The 18,735-nt window shown below is 35.4% G+C and overlaps 1 protein-coding gene across 2 annotated transcripts in view; it reads left to right on the forward strand.

Moving 5' to 3' along the window:
* LOC146732000 (high affinity 3',5'-cyclic-AMP phosphodiesterase 7A-like) overlaps positions 1-18,735 on the forward strand; it is a 150,147-nt gene that overhangs the window by 101,398 nt on the left and 30,014 nt on the right. For both annotated transcript variants that reach the window (XM_085493113.1, XM_085493114.1), the window contains exons 2-4: positions 4,605-4,665; positions 13,672-13,758; positions 13,878-14,023. In XM_085493113.1, coding sequence (XP_085349239.1) covers positions 4,605-4,665; positions 13,672-13,758; positions 13,878-14,023 — 294 coding nt within the window. The remainder of the gene's footprint in view (positions 1-4,604; positions 4,666-13,671; positions 13,759-13,877; positions 14,024-18,735) is intronic.

An 18,735-nucleotide genomic window follows, 5' to 3' on the forward strand; every position in this document is an offset into this window, starting at 1 on the left:
TACAGAATATAACTAAAAAGTGCCTATTTTATTCTCTCACTTAGGATACCCTGGGTCTAAAGGGGACTACAGAATTCAGATGAAATGGCGTTGATTTTATCAACTGACTTAGGGGGGCCACAAAATATAATGAAATTGTGGCTATTTTATCCACTCACTTAGGGGATTACTAAATCAGGAATGGTTGTGATTTTCACCCTCTCTTAAATCCACTCTCTTAAGGGGCTACAGAATATAGGTGTAACAGTGGAGATTTTATTCACTCACTTAGGGGGGTTTGGCAATAGAATCGGAAATGGCGGTCATTTTATCCACTTGCCTATATATAATGTTGCAGAGAAACTAAAATATTCATTTGTTTGTCTAAATCAATATGTTTTGAGAATGTGTATTTATTGTTCAGTTCATAGATTTATTGATCTCACTCTCCCAGGCACCAACTTGTTTTCAATTCCATATTTGCCTTCCTGAAAAATTGACTTACCCTGAAAAAAAAAAAAGACGAAGGTGACCTCATTTTATATCTATTCGTCTCAGACAGTATTGTATTTTACTCAATATTTGAGTTTTGTTTTGAAAACTGAAAAATCTGCAAAACAAGTTATTTTTAGTGTCTCATCATTTTGTAATTATTACCTGTCCTTGTTTTTAGAAAATGGCTAGATTCTTTTTTTCAACTCTTGTGTGTGAAGATCACATTGCAAGTCTTTGCAATTTGTTCCACTAATATCTAAAGAACCACTAATTGGATTTTGATGAAACTTGGTGCATAGAAGCTATCGGACAATGTGCAGACCTGATTAGTTTTGGGTAAAAATCTATACTTACTAATTACCTAATTTAGATAATGATTAGTCAATTTTCAACTTTTTGACTGATATCTCCAGTACTAATCATCACATTACAATGAAACGTGGTCCATAGATCTGATTAGTTTTTGGTTAATATCCATGCATATTAATTTCCTAATTTGCATAATTAGTGTTTTTTTTGGCTTTTCCTCTGATATTTCAAGTACTAATCATTACATTTCAATGAAACTTGGTTCATAGATACACAGACCTAATTAGTTTTAATTAAAAATTTGTGCGTATTAATCACTTAATCTGCATTAAGATTAGTCAATGTTTGGCTTTTCCATGGATATCTCAAGTGCTATCAATCACATCACAATGAAACTTGTTACATATATGCGCTAGGATAATCCTCAGACCTGATACGTTTTGGAGGTAATATTCATGCATATTAATTCTCTAATTTGCATATTTAGTAATTGTTTGGCTTTCCTGCTAATATTTCAAGTACTACTCATAGCATTTCAATGAAATTGGGTACATATATGCTCTTGGACTATGCTCACCCCAATTAGTTTTGACTAAAATCTGTGCATATTAATTACCTAATTTGCATAATAATTGATAATTTTTTGGCTTTTCCATGAATATCTCAAGTTCTAATCACATTTGAATGAAACCTGCTACAATGGTCTGTGACATTGTGCAGACCTTGTTTGAAAAACTAATTAATTATTAATAAATTAAGAGTATACCAACCTAAAGTATATTGTCCTTGAGTATACCAACCTGAAGTATATTGTCCTTAAGTATACCAACCTGGAGTATACCAACCTAGAGTATATTGTCCTTGAGTATACCAACCTGGAGTATACCAACCTAAAGTATATTGTCCTTGAGTATACCAACCTGAAGTATATTGTCCTTAAGTATACCAACCTGGAGTATACCAACCTAGAGTATATTGTCCTTAAGTATACCAACCTGGAGTATATTAACCTAGACGATATTGTCCTTGAGTATACCAACCTTAAGTATATTGTCCTTAAGTATACCAACCTGGAGTATACCAACCTGAAGTATATTGTCCTTGAGCATACCAACCTGATGTATATTGTCCTTAAGTATACCAACCTGGAGTATATTAACCTAGGCGATATTGTCCTTGAGTATACCAACCTTAAGTATATTGTCCTTAAGTATACCAACCTGTAGTATACCAACCTGGAGTATATTAACCTAGACAATATTGTCCTTAAGTATACCAACCTGGAGTATATTAACCTAGACAATATTGTCCTTGAGTATACCAACCTGAAGTATATTGTCCTTAAATATACCAACCTGAAGTATATTGTCCTTAAGTATACCAACCTGAAGTATACCAATCTGAAGTATATTGTCTTTGAGTATACCAACCTGGAGTATATTGTCCTTGAGTATATCAATTTAGATGTATAGTGTATCAACCTACAGTATACCAATCTAGTTTGCTACATCAAGTACATCAACCTATATCTGGTATCTCAGTTTTTCTGTTTAGATATCCTGCAAGTTGGGAACTGTGTCTTGTAATTCTTTTAAAAATGCGTTGTAGGTAACATTAATCAGTGTGGAAATTGTGTTGTCATATCGTACCATTCTAGTAACTCTTATCTATTACTGCTATCTCTATTTGTAATACGAGTCAGATTTTAGATAAGTTTTAAATGCCGCGTTTCAAGCATTCCATTTGTCTGAAATCACTGAGATCGTATGGTGGTAATGTTAGTTAGTTCATTTACGTCATAGAGTTGACCTACATTCAGAAACCGCATTCTGACTGCATCTCTGTATTGCAATGCTTATTGTGGACATGCAACCATGCCACTCAATTTGCTTTAAACATTTTACTGGAATGTAAGTACCAGTTAACTCTATTATATTCTACTAATTATGCTAGTTTTATTTTCCCCTTGACTTGCAGTAGATGATGAATAGTGTTCTGTGCAGGATTTTGTTATCAAGGGGGAATAAAATTAAATATACAGAATATGTGTAGTTATATATAGTTATAGAAATTGAATTGCAAGGACATCAATTGTGTCATGTTTAAAACTTTATTTCAACTCTTATATCACTCTATTTACCTTTTCAACACCAGACTTTCTTGCCCAAATTTGTTTGCACTTTTTTTTCATACCCTTCAACATTTCTGGAAATGAACCCTAATTTTGTAGTCAACAGACGAACGTTGAGTAAATTTTCAGTTTTTACTCAAAATTTTTTTTTTTTTTGTCCCAGTCGTCTGAAGGAAAGTGCAGACTACAAACGGGACTATTTTGTGAATTTGTGATGAAAAGTGCGAACTGGTTGTGAAAAGGTTAATACTACTGAGTTGTAAGTGGAAAAACAAGAATTAAAAAAAAAATATTTAAATTATTCTTTGGTACCACAAGAGAGCACTTTGAAGTTGACAGACCCCTGTTACATCACCGTGTTCAGTAATTAGAACTAGCATTTGTCTCTAGAACCATGATAAAGGTGATTTCTGTTCTTCTTTTAAAAGAAATCCTATCATGAATAAAATTATATTGTATATTTCTGTGCCGTATTTCCTGTATTTAAAAATGCATGTGTTTTTCAGTGTACTGTAAGTCGTTAAATTGTCGCTCCTATAAATTCTCATGATTGTTAGGCATTTATGATAACGAAACTTTACAAAAGTCACTTTGACCCGATGTCTTGACGATTTGTACACTTCCATGACTTGTTGAAAAGTTGTCCCTGGGTAAATTACTGACAACCTTTGAACCCCAAACATTGGTAATATTAAAGCGCAGTGAATATGCTACAGTGTACATGTATATGCTACAGTGTACATGTATATGCTACAGTGTACATGTATATGCTACAGTGTACATGTATATGCTACAGTGTACATGTATATGCTACAGTGTACATGTATATGCTACAGTGTACATGTATATGCTACAGTGTACATGTATATGCTACAGTGTACATGTATATGCTACAGTGTACATGTATATGCTACAGTGTACATGTATATGCTACAGTGTACATGTATATGCTACAGTGTACATGTATATGCTACAGTGTACATGTATATGCTACAGTGTACATGTATATGCTACAGTGTACATGTATATGCTACAGTGTACATGTATATGCTACAGTGTACATGTATATGCTACAGTGTACATGTATATGCTACAGTGTACATGTATATGCTACAGTGTACATGTATATGCTACAGTGTACATGTATATGCTACAGTGTACATGTATATGTAGTTTAAGTCAAATCAGTGAAAATAAATTACTTATGTCAGTTTGATTTGCTGTTTTCAATGAAAATAGATATACTAGTTCCAGTTGTTCACAGTACATTGGTTTGATTTAATTCTTGAATTTACATTGCCTATATATGTGTTTTTTTTAACAGCCCACTAAAGTGGGTTGCTATGGTCACATTATTGTTGAGTGGGACTCACCACATTGACACACATCTCTTCAAACTTTGAACATCCTGATTTTTCACACTTAAATTGCACATTTTTCATTTCTGTTTTAATTTTTAACAAAATGGACATAATTGTTTACAGTTTTTGATCAATATTGAAAACATTTTTAAAGTGTTAAACTTTGTGATGTTAGGTACATGTGTATATATGTTAATTTTTTTTTTTAAGGATATTTTTTCTTGTTATTTTCATTTCAGTAATTTTTTTAACAGGTTCTTAGTGATTTTAAAAAAAAAATGGTTCTAATCTGCCAACTAAAGTGTTCTGTTTTCTTTCATTCATTACAGAGACGAGGAGGAATATCTTTCGACAGAACAGACAAAAATGCACTATATGTTCGAATGTTAGGTATGTCTACTACCATTTTCATATATTGACTTTTGACAAAGTTTGTTTATTCTTTCTTGTGTACCTACTATTCATTAGCAGAATCTACTGTAAATGCATTAATTATTCACTGGGTTTTAATTTTGCCATTTTCACTAAACTAAATCTATGTGAACATGTAATCTATGTAAAACAACAATAAAATTTTGTTTCCTTGGCAAATTTATGAAATTAAAAGACAGTGATTACGCTCGAAGCATCAAAATAGGGAAATTAAATGTTAGTGAAAATAAATGGTTTTACGGTATCCTGCAAATGTGTATTAAGTGTGCCCTCTGTGGCAATTGAAAATTTCATCATATTGATTTATGTCCATTGCCATAGAACTCTGATTGGGCGCGTGTTTTACAGTCACTTCCAATTAGATCTAAGTTTTTTACTTTGGTTAAAGTTGCAATTGCTCGGTAGAACAATGCATCAGTGTGCAATATGGATGATGGTCATCAAGTCTAAAAAGTTATTCTAGTGTCAAACAAAACTTTCAACAGCAATTTGTTTTGTTGTTGTTTTTTTTAAAAGTTCAGAGAAAACAACTTTTTGGAGTGGAATAAATTGCCTGTAAAAAATGTTAACATCATACGCACTCGATTTTCACTGGGCAAGGTTGTAATAGTTATGCAAATTTGAAAATAATTGTGCTGCTCAACTAGCAATTCACTTTAAAACATTGAGGGCGCTGTTATATATACTTTATATACTGGTAAATGTTGCCACAGTGCTTTATTAGTCCCCGTGCAGACACAGTCTGAAAACGGTGACTTATGGATTGACCCCCTGTGTGTTGCTGTGTGTGTGTGAGACCAGACCTGTGTCTTAGACATGCCTGGACTGATTATATTCAAACTTCACACATACATGTACATCATACATAATATTATACACACAGTGTATGCACATCAATTTGTTTCATAATCTGATTCAAGATGGTCAAATGGCGGCCATTTTTGTACTGAAAAATCATCAAAAATCAAGCATTTCTTTGATATGCTTTGACTGGTTATATTGAAATTTTAAATATTCATTATACATCATCTCATAGATACATGTATACAGATAAATTGGTTTGACAATTCAAAGTGGCCGAATGATGGCCATTTTTGTGCTGAAAAAAATCATCAAAAATCAAGCATTTCTATCATTCCAGAATCTGATCTCAGTCGTTTATGGATGGATTTTGTTCAAACTATGGCTCCCTGGTGCATGTCATTTTGTTTTTCAGATCAGATTCAAAATGGCTGATTGGTGGCAATTTTATTTTAACGAATGTGGTTCTAGAGCCATATAATTTTATATATTCTTTATACATCATGTCATAGACATACAGATGTATTGGTTTGACGATCCAATTCAAAATGGCCGACCAGTGTCCATTTTGTTTTAATTAATGCTGTTCCAGAGCAATAGCTTTCAATATGAACAAGTACTAGTACTATATTACAATAAACAAAACTATATAACTTAGATTTGATAACTAATGGAGACAAAGGTAAATTTTGATCATTAGTAACCAACCCTCAAAATGAACATTTAGTTTGCTCACCGATTTCTTAAATTGTTGATCCTTGGTATATTTTGTTTATTAAAATGAAGACCATGTCAGTGAACATTTCTGGCTGGTGTGAACCTAGTCTTTTTACCTTGCCCGTATCATCAAAGATGGAAAGGAAAGGTACAATGTATATTAAGGGAAAAATGTCTGTCATCATTGTTGTCATCGGCGTTGGCGTTGTTGTTATTAAATGTTATTGTTTGCACAATAACTTTACTAATTCTATTCCAATTTTTTTCAAACTTGGTCATCTAATTCATCAGTATAAAATTGTCCCTTAGTATGAACGACAGATGTCCTGTGTGAAAATATCATGCAAAAATTGAGAGAATGTGATAAAATATTTTGACTATTGACTACTTGACTGGTGATACACATTTAAAGGTCACTGATCCCAGTGGGAATATGCATTGTTGTATGTGTTTAATGGAGCAAATCATTTATCTTGTAATAATATCCTTGGTAATGTATCTCCCAAATCCCATGGGAATACTAGACTGGGTTTCAATGCCAACTCATGGAGAGAGTTGTTGCACAGTCTGATACACATTTGCAAACCTACCAATAAAATCTTTACAGAAAACAAGATGTCAGATAATCAATATAAGCACTCCTATAAATTGGGTGCCAAACTTTTGATCAAGATGTGATAGAAATCTGTTTAGTACAAAGTTATCAAAACAAAAACAATGTAAAAATACATAAAAAGCAAAATGTTGTATCCACATTTTTAAAGGAAAATTGTACTCAAAATTATGTATTTGACAAACAGTTCATTCGACAAAACATTTTGTTGTTGTGAAGTATATAAATTTTGAAAATCAAAATTCACTGGAATTTGTTTCAGCTATTAGAGCAGAATTATAGAGCTTTTATAATACTAATTTAAACACACACTTCAAAAACGAAGATTGCAGTGTTTGAAGATGTAGATTCTCAGGAGGCAACAGTACTGTTGACTTCTCTCTCCACTGGACACCAACTAACTATTTAAGTTGATTTGCATACAAAGCAGAGCTTGCAACATGATAGCTATTCCTAGAGGGCGTTTTTTTTACTAGTTTTCACACAATGAATATAATAAGGCAGTTCATATTTGTCTCAGTAAATCATTAATTTTAATGTTAATTTTTAACAGACACCTGTACAAAATACTTGGGCAAAAAACAGCTACGATTTTCTGTTATCTTTCATGTCTAAATGCAGCACTTTTTTTCTGAGATGAGGCATTGGTTTTTACACTAAAATATCTGAATTAATTGGAATAAAGTTGGAAATTATGTTATTAATTAAACAAATTAAGCACCATGTTTTTTGTCAGATATTTACATCAATGAAGGACATTCGGTAGACTGCTTTCCCACTGCCATTTCAATCCTAAAATTTGTTTGTATTCAAAATTAATTATGACAATGAATATTCATATTGAAACTACATGTATATGTTAAAGGTAATAATAACAAAGGGCAAGGTTACCAGAGTTCTACTATGTTTTAAAAGAGTTGAGGAAGAAAAAAAAAAGTTATTTATTTTTGGTTTAAATCATCTAAAATACCCTCCTTCAAATGGTTTTTGTGTTCTCCATCTTATGTCAAATTTCTGGCTAAAATGATGCCCATGTACTGTAGCAAAAGAACTGGCATACTTGGTACAATATAACATTTACATTCTAGAATACAGTTCTTACACACTGAGTTTATACTTTTCTGAATTCTGCACCCACTCATTAATCCATGCTGTTCTTTTAGAAAGAAGCACCCATCTCTAATAAAACTTTTGTTGTTTTGCAAGATTCTGCCCATCATTACACCCCCTGTGTTTGTGGGATTTTTAACTGCAAGATAGTTGGGATGCCATATAAATGTACATTTCAGTATTTTCGGAAACAATCAATTTCTTTTGCTTGATATTGATTTCTGTGTGGGCGTCACTAATCTCAGGATGTTACATTCAAGACATTTTTTCCTGTGACAGTGAATTTTAAACTGTTCTAAAGCTTGTTTTGCAGCCCAGTTTTGATATTATATAATAGTTAACTCAAATGAAGAAAATTTTTCACACGTGACATTGATGTAAGCTGTCATTCTACATTTATTATACAGTGTCGAGTAATAATACATCAGTTTAATGTGTAGAAAGGTACCTTGTTCACCAGATGAGAAATTATAATTTGATCAAATAGGCAGTTAAAAATAATGTCCCATTAGTTCAAAATTAACAAAAAAGTTGTAGAAAAATAAAAAACAATTCGTAACATGATAACATTTTAATTGGATATCTCGTTATTAGATGCATAAATTTCCAAAATTTGAAAAGAGGAATTTTTAGTCTATTCAAACCTCACACATACTTGAATAATACATTTATATCTGATACATATGCATATCATGTATCAAAGATGGCTGACTGGTGGCCATTTGGTTGTGAAAATACAATAAAATCAGGTATTTTGACATGTTCGGAACCAGATCGTTGGTACATGTATGTGTTGGCCGATTTACTTCAAACTGGTGGAAGGTTTTACCATCATGGGTAGTTGATGCACGTCATTTTGATTTGCAGTCGTTTAGTTTTGGACAAATTCTGTCCTGTATATAGACATGTATATCTCATACATGCTTTGAGAAATTCACTTCAAACTTTATACCTAGATTCGTACATCATGGCATACATATACACATAAAATGATGTTGTCATCTGATCAAAGACCACGGACATTACTGTAGGTTGATACACATCACTTTGATTTGTAAAGTCTACTCAAGATGTCTGACTCAATCCATCTATCAGGTCACTCAAGCACTGTGACATCATATGTTTGTAAAGTCTACTCAAGATGTCTGACTCTATCCATCTATCAGGTCACTCAAGCACTGTGACATCATATGTTTGTAAAGTCTACTCAAAATGTCTGACTCAATCCATCTATCAGGTCACTCAAGCACTGTGACATCATATGTTTGTAAAGTCTACTCAAGATGTCTGACTCAATCCATCTATCAGGTCACTCAGGCACTGTGACATCATATGTTTGTAAAGTCTACTCAAGATGTCTGACTCAATCCATCTATCAGGTCACTCAGGCACTGTGACATCATATGTTTGTAAAGTCTACTCAAGATGTCTGACTCAATCCATCTATCAGGTCACTCAAGCACTGTGACATCATATGTTTGTAAATTCTACTCAAGATGTCTGACTCAATCCATCTATCAGGTCACTCAAGCACTGTGACATCATATGTTTGTAAAGTCTACTCAAGATGTCTGACTCGAGCCATCTATCGGGTCACTCAAGCACTGTGACATCATATGTTTGAAAAGTCTACTCAAGATGTCTGTCTCTATCCATCTATCAGGTCACTCAAGCACTGTGACATCATATGTTTGATAAGTCTACTCAAGATGTCTGACTCAATCCATCTATCAGGTCACTCAAGCACTGTGACATCATATGTTTGTAAAGTATACTCAAGATGTCTGACTCAAGCCATCTATCGGGTCACTCAAGCACTGTGACATCATATGTTTGAAAAGTCTACTCAAGATGTCTGACTCTATCCATCTATCAGGTCACTCAAGCACTGTGACATCATATGTTTGTAAAGTCTACTAAAGATGTCTGACTCAATCCATCTATCAGGTCACTCAAGCACTGTGACATCATATGCTTTTTGCATATGTGCAATTCTTGAACCATTAAAATAACAATGTAAAAAATGTTCACCATGAGAAGGACTATGAGCTAAATTATTTTTAAATTCGTATTGTTTTGAGATTGAACACAAGTAAAGTATGTGCTTTAGTAATTTCATGAGTTACAATGATTATGACACACAACAAAACAACTCTTATTACACAAACAGAATTCTATATGCTTATGACCTTTACCCTTTTCACCACTAGCTTCCTCTTTTCATTACAAATTCACTTTCCTTCAGAAGATTGGGACAAAAATAGCCAATTTAAGGAAAAACTGAGAATTGACTCAAATTTTGTCTGTTGGCTTCACAAATGGGGTTCATTTTTAGAAATATTGAAGAATATAAGAAAAATGTGCTGAATAATTTGGGCGAGAGAAGTCTGGTGGTGCAAAGGTTAACATTAAGAACATAACTGGGACTGTGCGTTATAAAATGGTCATTTTTTATATTCACGTATTCCTACATTGGTTATATTTCCGTAAACAGAGACCTCGTTTTTGAGTCAACAGTTGTATGGTTTCTGTTGTATCTATTACCATCGGTGCTTAAAAGTAAGAATAATTACTGAAGTTGACAACAATTATGGTAAAAAAAACGTACGTGCAAATTTGTGATTTGTGAATCCATACCCATGCAGTTCATGATAGCGCTGACATGGTATGCGTCTGTGGATCAGCGTTGGTGTTCACTGATCTCATTAGTTATGTGGGAAACCCTTTATGTTGTCTATATCTTCAAGGTTGCAAACATCTGACTTGCTTTAGTCGTGGGTTAGTTTCTAGCATATATAGGTGTTTACACATGATAGCAAGACAGTTACATGTTTAGTTCACAAAGGTAGAATGTTCTGTACATTAGTGCCTCTGTGTCACTTATCGTTTACAATGTTAGATGAGAGTGATGACACTCATACAGGTATTGTCTATTTTGTTTGTTTTTATTTTTATTTAGGTCACAGTCATAAATGTGAGATGTTTGTCTGGTTTATTTATTTTAGCAAATCAGTGAAATTTGGTCTGTGTCACAATCTAATCAATCTAATTGTTTTGGTCATATTTAGGCTGGTTTATTTTAAGTTGGGTGCCTGATGTTTGTATGAACCAATTTTATTCAAATTTGATCAATGCTCTTGATAAAAAAAGGAAGATATAAATGCTGACAATTCATTTTTCATGTATTAAGGTACAAGAACAGAGAAGACTATGACATTCTCAATGGCTTGTTACAGGGTGTATCACTGTATTTCCTCCTTCCAGTTGGGAAGAAATATTCTATGATTCCAATCACAGATTTCTTCCTTTCCATTTCATATTCATACCAATTTCAGTGTTCTTCCTTCTCATTCATGTATTCTTTTTACCCATTCACATGTTCTCCCTACTTATGCAGGTGTTCTTTCTAACCATTCAGTTGTTCCTCCTACCTGTTCAGGTGTTCTCTCTACCCATGTAGGTATTCTTCTTGCCCATTTAGGTATTTCTCCTACCCATTTAGGTATTCCTTCTATCTGTTAAGTTGTTCCCTATTTCTGTTCAGGTGTTCTCTTATTCCATTCAGGTATTCCTCCTACCTGTTCAGGTGTTCTCTCTTCCCATTCAGGTATTCCTCCTACCTGTTCAGGTATTCCTCCTACCTGTTCAGGTGTTCTCTCTACCTGTTCAGGTATTCCTCCTACCTGTTCGGGTGTTTTCTCTTCCTATTCAGACTTTCTCACCACCAATTCTGGTGATCATATGATTTTTTTTAATTTTAAATACTTCCTGACCACTACTCTAAGAATAAATATGTAACAGGTGTTTTTGAGTTATCAATACATGTTCTTAATTTTTTTAGTCCTGTAAAATTCCTATAGTTCGTTAAAAGATGGGACGGGCTTGAAGACTATTCACTGGAAATTTCTCATGATATCTTAAGTAACTTAAATTGTAAACGGTTTCCAACAAAATATACCAATAAGCTTTAAAGGATACTCTAGTCGTGCTAATTACAGTATTACATCTAAAACTATATTATGTGTCAATATCATGGTTAAAGTCTGATTTCAAGCCTTGTGTTGTTCATCTGTGCAGCTGCATATTATACAGATTAACTGTGCTTTTTTGACAAGGTAGCTTAGAACGGACATTCTATCTCATGTTATTGTCATGCAAAGTATGACCTTCTGAAGAAAGTACATTTGAAACAAGGACAAGGGTTATTCTCGTCTGTTGACCTGACTCGATCTGTGTCCTACTATACATTGTACCACACTTCCTCTATCCCTCTACAGAGAGACTGTGATTGTTATACTTATCTGTACAATGTAGGTTGGTTATGCCAACCCTCAGAAATACTTCTCTTGTTAGAATATCAAGATTATGGGTATGAACCCACACTTGTGGAACAAGTCATTATAATAATTATTCAGTGATTACAAATCTATTTTAGTTTCTATGATGTTTATGCCTGATGTGTGTGTAATGGTTAGCGTGTCTGTCCAACTGCAGGATATTGTGGGTTTGACTCCCATGGTTGACTGCACACCCGGCAGCGAAAAAAAGAGTTCATTATGTCTACTTCCTAGGCTTGTGGTATTCATATTTGTTAAAATGGCAATCTTTCTTAGGGTTTCGTATTGCTGTTGGTCTGATGTACTTCCCCATCCTCAGTACATGTAAAAGATCCAGTTGTTCATGCCGCGTTTAGCGTTTCCACAGGACAACTGATATATTCTTCTCAATACAAGTATATGTCCCTTAATTCCAAATCTGTAAATGGGCCCGACATTTAGGTATTAATGTAATTTGACTGTCGCTGTGACTGTCACTGTGAAATCTTCACTACTTCAGAATGTTGAATAAGAAATTGTTGAATAATGCGAATTTGTTCACATGACTTTAGATATATTAATAATGAGGCTAACCTTTCGTATTTATGAATAGAAAACTCCTGACAACTTGTTGTCACTGTGAATTATTCATTATTAACCTGGAAGGCCCTAATTTATGCATCCGTGTGACCATATTTGGTTGGTGACTGAATGAAAGTTGATTGATACATTTGTATGTATTTCTTCGTTTTTAGCATGCATACATACATACATGTACATACACTTGCCAGTGGATAATGCTCCAATCTACTTGTTGTTAATGGAACAAGAACATTTACTAACCAAGGATATACACCACCATGATGTTGCTTTTAAATGGTATCTTTTCTTTGTGTACTTTTTAGCTCCGCTGTCAACTTAGTCGAGCAGAGCTTATCATATGAGTGATTGTCTGCCGGCATCCGTCGTTGTCCGTGTAAACTTTTCACTTTTTCGACTTTTTCTTGAAAACTACCAGCCTGAATGCTTTGATACTTGGTGTATATGTACCTTGTATAGACCTCTTTCAGATTTGTTCATTTCATGATGATGTATCTTCAATTTTCTAATTTTGGTGAATATTTTTGGCATAAAGTGATATTTTTGACTTCTTGTTAAAAACCACAAGTCTAATTGCTCCAACATGTGAAGTTTTGATTGAAATATTTTCCAGTCGTCTCAGAAGCACATACACTTGTGTGTTGCTTTATTAGTCTAGTAGAGACTGTCTGAGATGGGGGCTCATGTATTTTGTCCGGACCGTACATCAGTGTCACATCATAATTATGAAACGCAAGTACCTATGACTCCACAACAATTTTGTTTACCCATCTGACGTCTATAATAATTTATTCATTTACTTTTCAGGGGATGTCCGTGTTAGGACCAAACCAGTCCTGGCTAGGGAGCGCAGGAGGAGCTCCATACCTGATACAGTACATAAGATCATAGAACGTAAGTCGATTACAACAATTTAGCATGGTCAATTATAATCCTGTGGTAGTGCCCATGGAGAAGAAAATAATGATAATGCATCACATGCTGAATTTTTGTTGTTCTGTTTGTTTTTTCAGCATCAACCAATAATGACATTACACATCGGAATAACTACTGTAAGTTTCTAAGTTTACATCGATCATCACATCGGAGACCCAAGATTGATACCTTATCACGCAGCAGCTCGTCCTTGCTAGACATTGACTACTCTGGTCAAGCTCAGGTTAGTGATATTAACAAATGCCACACATAAATGTCAAGTGTTTATTCTCCTATGCCAACCCTAAAATACCAATATGCAAAAAATATCATCTATATCCAAGTTCTGCAATATGTATTCCTATTCTACTGAAACGGTCATTATATTTTGGTCTACTATTTTATGGTAGTCTTGGCCACCGTGTTTAAAAGCTGGTAGTCCAATAGTAGTATAAGGAGTCTATGGGTTTAGTAGATGTTTAGGAGTCATAGAAGTCATAGTGTCTTAGTTAGTTCTGGATTGACCACCAGTATTGCACTGAGAATAGAAGTCATAGTGTCTTAGTTCAGGATTGGCCACCATTATTGAACTGAGAATAGAAGTCATAGTGTCTTAGTTCAGGATTGGCCACCAGTATTGCACTAAGAATAGAAGTCAAAGTGTCTTAGTTCACGATTGGCCACCAGTATTGAACTGAGAATAGAAGTCATAGTGTCTTTGTCTGGGATTGGCCACCAGTATTGAACTGAGAATAGAAGTCACAGTGTCTTAGTTCAATAATGGCCACCAGTATTGAACTGAGAATAGAAGTTATAGTGTCTTAGTTCAGGATTGGCCAGCAATATTGAACTGAGAATAGAAGTCATAGTGTCTTAGTTCAGGATTGGCCACCAGTGTTGAACTGGGAATAGAAGTCATATTGTCTTTGTCTGGGATTGGCCACCAGTATTGAACTGAGAATAGAAGTCATAGTGTCTCAGTCCAGGATTGGCCACCAGTATTGAACTGAGAATAGAAGTCATAGTGTCTCAGTCCAGGATTGGCCACCAGTATTGAACTGAGAATAGAAGTCATAGTGTCTTAGTTCAAGATTGGCCACCAGTATTGAACTGAGAATAGAAGTCATAGTGTCTCAGTCCAGGATTGGCCACCAGTATTGAACTGAGAATAGAAGTCATAGTGTCTTAGTTCAGGATTGGCCACCAGTATTGAACTGAGAATAGAAGTCATAGTGTCTTAGTTCAAGATTGGCCACCAGTGTTGAACTGGGAATAGAAGTCAGTGTCTCAGTCCGGGATTGGCCACCAGTATTGAACTTAGAATAGAAGTCATAGTGTCTCAGTTTAGGATTGGCCACCAGTATTGAACTAAGAATAGAAGTCATAGTGTCTTAGTTCAAGATTGGCCACCAGTAATGAACTGAGAATAGAAGTCATAGTGTCTTAGTTTAGGATTGGCCACCATTATTGAACGGAGAATAGAAGTCATAGTGCCTTTGTTCAGGATTTGCCACCAGTATTGAACTTAGAATAGAAGTCATAGTGTCTTTGTCTGGTATTGGCCACCAGTATTGAACTGAAAATAGAAGTCACAGTGTCTTAGTTCAAGATTGGCCACCAGTATTAAACTGAGAAAAGAAGTCAAAGTGTCTTAGTTTAGGATTGGCCACCATTATTGAACGGAGAATAGAAGTCATAGTGCCTTTGTTCAGGATTTGCCACCAGTATTGAACTTAGAATAGAAATCATAGTGTCTTTGTCTGGTATTGGCCACCAGTATTGAACTGAAAATAGAAGTCACAGTGTCTTAGTTCAAGATTGGCCACCAGTATTGAACTGGGAATAGAAGTCATAGTGTCTTAGTTCAATAATGGCCACCAGTATTGAACTGGGAATAGAAGTCATAGTGTCTTAGTTCAAGATTGGCCACCAGTGTTGAACTGGGAATAGAAGTCAGTGTCTCAGTCCGGGATTGGCCACCAGTATTGAACTGGGAATAGAAGTCATAGTGTCTTAGTTCAATAATGGCCACCAGTATTGAACTGAGAATAGAAGTTATAGTGTCTTAGTTCAATAATGGCCACCAGTATTGAACTGGGAATAGAAGTCATAGTGTCGTAGTTCAATAATGGCCACCAGTATTGAACTGGGAATAGAAGTCATAGTGTCTTAGTTCAAGATTGGCCACCAGTGTTGAACTGGGAATAGAAGTCAGTGTCTCAGTCCGGGATTGGCCACCAGTATTGAACTGGGAATAGAAGTCATAGTGTCTTAGTTCAATAATGGCCACCAGTATTGAACTGAGAATAGAAGTTATAGTGTCTTAGTTCAATAATGGCCACCAGTATTGAACTGGGAATAGAAGTCATAGTGTCGTAGTTCAATAATGGCCACCAGTATTGAACTGGGAATAGAAGTCATAGTGTCTTAGTTAAAGATTGGCCACCAGTGTTGAACTGGGAATAGAAGTCATAGTGTCTTAGTTCAATAATGGCCACCAGTATTGAACTGGGAATAGAAGTCATAGTGTCTTAGTTCAATAATGGCCACCAGTATTGAACTGAGAATAGAAGTCATAGTGTCGCAGTCCAGGATTGGCCACCAGTATTGAACTGAGAATAGAAGTCATAGTGTCTTAGTTCAAGATTGGCCACCAGTATTGAACTGAGAATAGAAGTCATAGTGTCTCAGTCCAGGATTGGCCACCAGTATTGAACTGAGAATAGAAGTCATAGTGTCTTAGTTCAGGATTGGCCACCAGTATTGAACTGAGAATAGAAGTCATAGTGTCTTAGTTCAAGATTGGCCACCAGTGTTGAACTGGGAATAGAAGTCAGTGTCTCAGTCCGGGATTGGCCACCAGTATTGAACTTAGAATAGAAGTCATAGTGTCTCAGTTTAGGATTGGCCACCAGTATTGAACTAAGAATAGAAGTCATAGTGTCTTAGTTCAAGATTGGCCACCAGTAATGAACTGAGAATAGAAGTCATAGTGTCTTAGTTTAGGATTGGCCACCATTATTGAACGGAGAATAGAAGTCATAGTGCCTTTGTTCAGGATTTGCCACCAGTATTGAACTTAGAATAGAAGTCATAGTGTCTTTGTCCGGTATTGGCCGTCAGTATTGAACTGAAAATAGAAGTCACAGTGTCTTAGTTCAAGATTGGCCACCAGTATTAAACTGAGAAAAGAAGTCATAGTGTCTTAGTTCAATAATGGCCACCAGTATTGAACTGGGAATAGAAGTCATAGTGTCTTAGTTCAAGATTGGCCACCAGTGTTGAACTGGGAATAGAAGTCAGTGTCTCAGTCCGGGATTGGCCACCAGTATTGAACTTAGAATAGAAGTCATAGTGTCTCAGTTTAGGATTGGCCACCAGTATTGAACTAAGAATAGAAGTCATAGTGTCTTAGTTCAAGATTGGCCACCAGTAATGAACTGAGAATAGAAGTCATAGTGTCTTAGTTTAGGATTGGCCACCATTATTGAACGGAGAATAGAAGTCATAGTGCCTTTGTTCAGGATTTGCCACCAGTATTGAACTTAGAATAGAAGTCATAGTGTCTTTGTCCGGTATTGGCCGTCAGTATTGAACTGAAAATAGAAGTCACAGTGTCTTAGTTCAAGATTGGCCACCAGTATTAAACTGAGAAAAGAAGTCATAGTGTCTTAGTTTAGGATTGGCCACCATTATTGAACGGAGAATAGAAGTCATAGTGCCTTTGTTCAGGATTTGCCACCAGTATTGAACTTAGAATAGAAATCATAGTGTCTTTGTCTGGTATTGGCCACCAGTATTGAACTGAAAATAGAAGTCACAGTGTCTTAGTTCAAGATTGGCCACCAGTATTGAACTGGGAATAGAAGTCATAGTGTCTTAGTTCAATAATGGCCACCAGTATTGAACTGGGAATAGAAGTCATAGTGTCTTAGTTCAAGATTGGCCACCAGTGTTGAACTGGGAATAGAAGTCAGTGTCTCAGTCCGGGATTGGCCACCAGTATTGAACTGGGAATAGAAGTCATAGTGTCTTAGTTCAATAATGGCCACCAGTATTGAACTGAGAATAGAAGTTATAGTGTCTTAGTTCAATAATGGCCACCAGTATTGAACTGGGAATAGAAGTCATAGTGTCTTAGTTCAATAATGGCCACCAGTATTGAACTGGGAATAGAAGTCATAGTGTCTTAGTTCAAGATTGGCCACCAGTGTTGAACTGGGAATAGAAGTCATAGTGTCTTAGTTCAAGATTGGCCACCAGTATTGAACTGGGAATAGAAGTCATAGTGTCTTAGTTCAATAATGGCCACCAGTATTGAACTGGGAATAGAAGTCATAGTGTCTTAGTTCAAGATTGGCCACCAGTGTTGAACTGGGAATAGAAGTCAGTGTCTCAGTCCGGGATTGGCCACCAGTATTGAACTGGGAATAGAAGTCATAGTGTCTTAGTTCAATAATGGCCACCAGTATTGAACTGGGAATAGAAGTCATAGTGTCTTAGTTCAATAATGGCCACCAGTATTGAACTGGGAATAGAAGTCATAGTGTCTTAGTTCAATAATGGCCACCGGTATTGAACTTAGAATAGAAGTCATAGTGTCTTTGTCTGGTATTGGCCACCAGTATTGAACTGAAAATAGAAGTCATAGTGTCTTAGTTCAGGATTGGCCACCAGTATTGAACTGAGAATAGAAGTCATAGTGTCTTAGTTCAGGATTGGCCACCAGTATTGCACTAAGAATAGACGTCATAGTGTCTTAGTTCAGGATTGGCCACCATTATTGAACTTAGAATAGAAGTCATAGTGTCTTTGTCTGGTATTGGCCACCAGTATTGAACTGAAAATAGAAGTCATAGTGTCTTAGTTCAAGATTGGCCACCAGTAATGAACTTGAGAATGGAAGTCATAGTGTCTTTGTTCAAGATTGGCCACCAGTGTTGAACTGGGAATAGA

This window comes from Saccoglossus kowalevskii, chromosome 18 (assembly GCF_978046115.1).
Source record: "Saccoglossus kowalevskii chromosome 18, keSacKowa6.1, whole genome shotgun sequence".
Taxonomy (NCBI): Eukaryota; Metazoa; Hemichordata; class Enteropneusta; family Harrimaniidae; genus Saccoglossus; species Saccoglossus kowalevskii.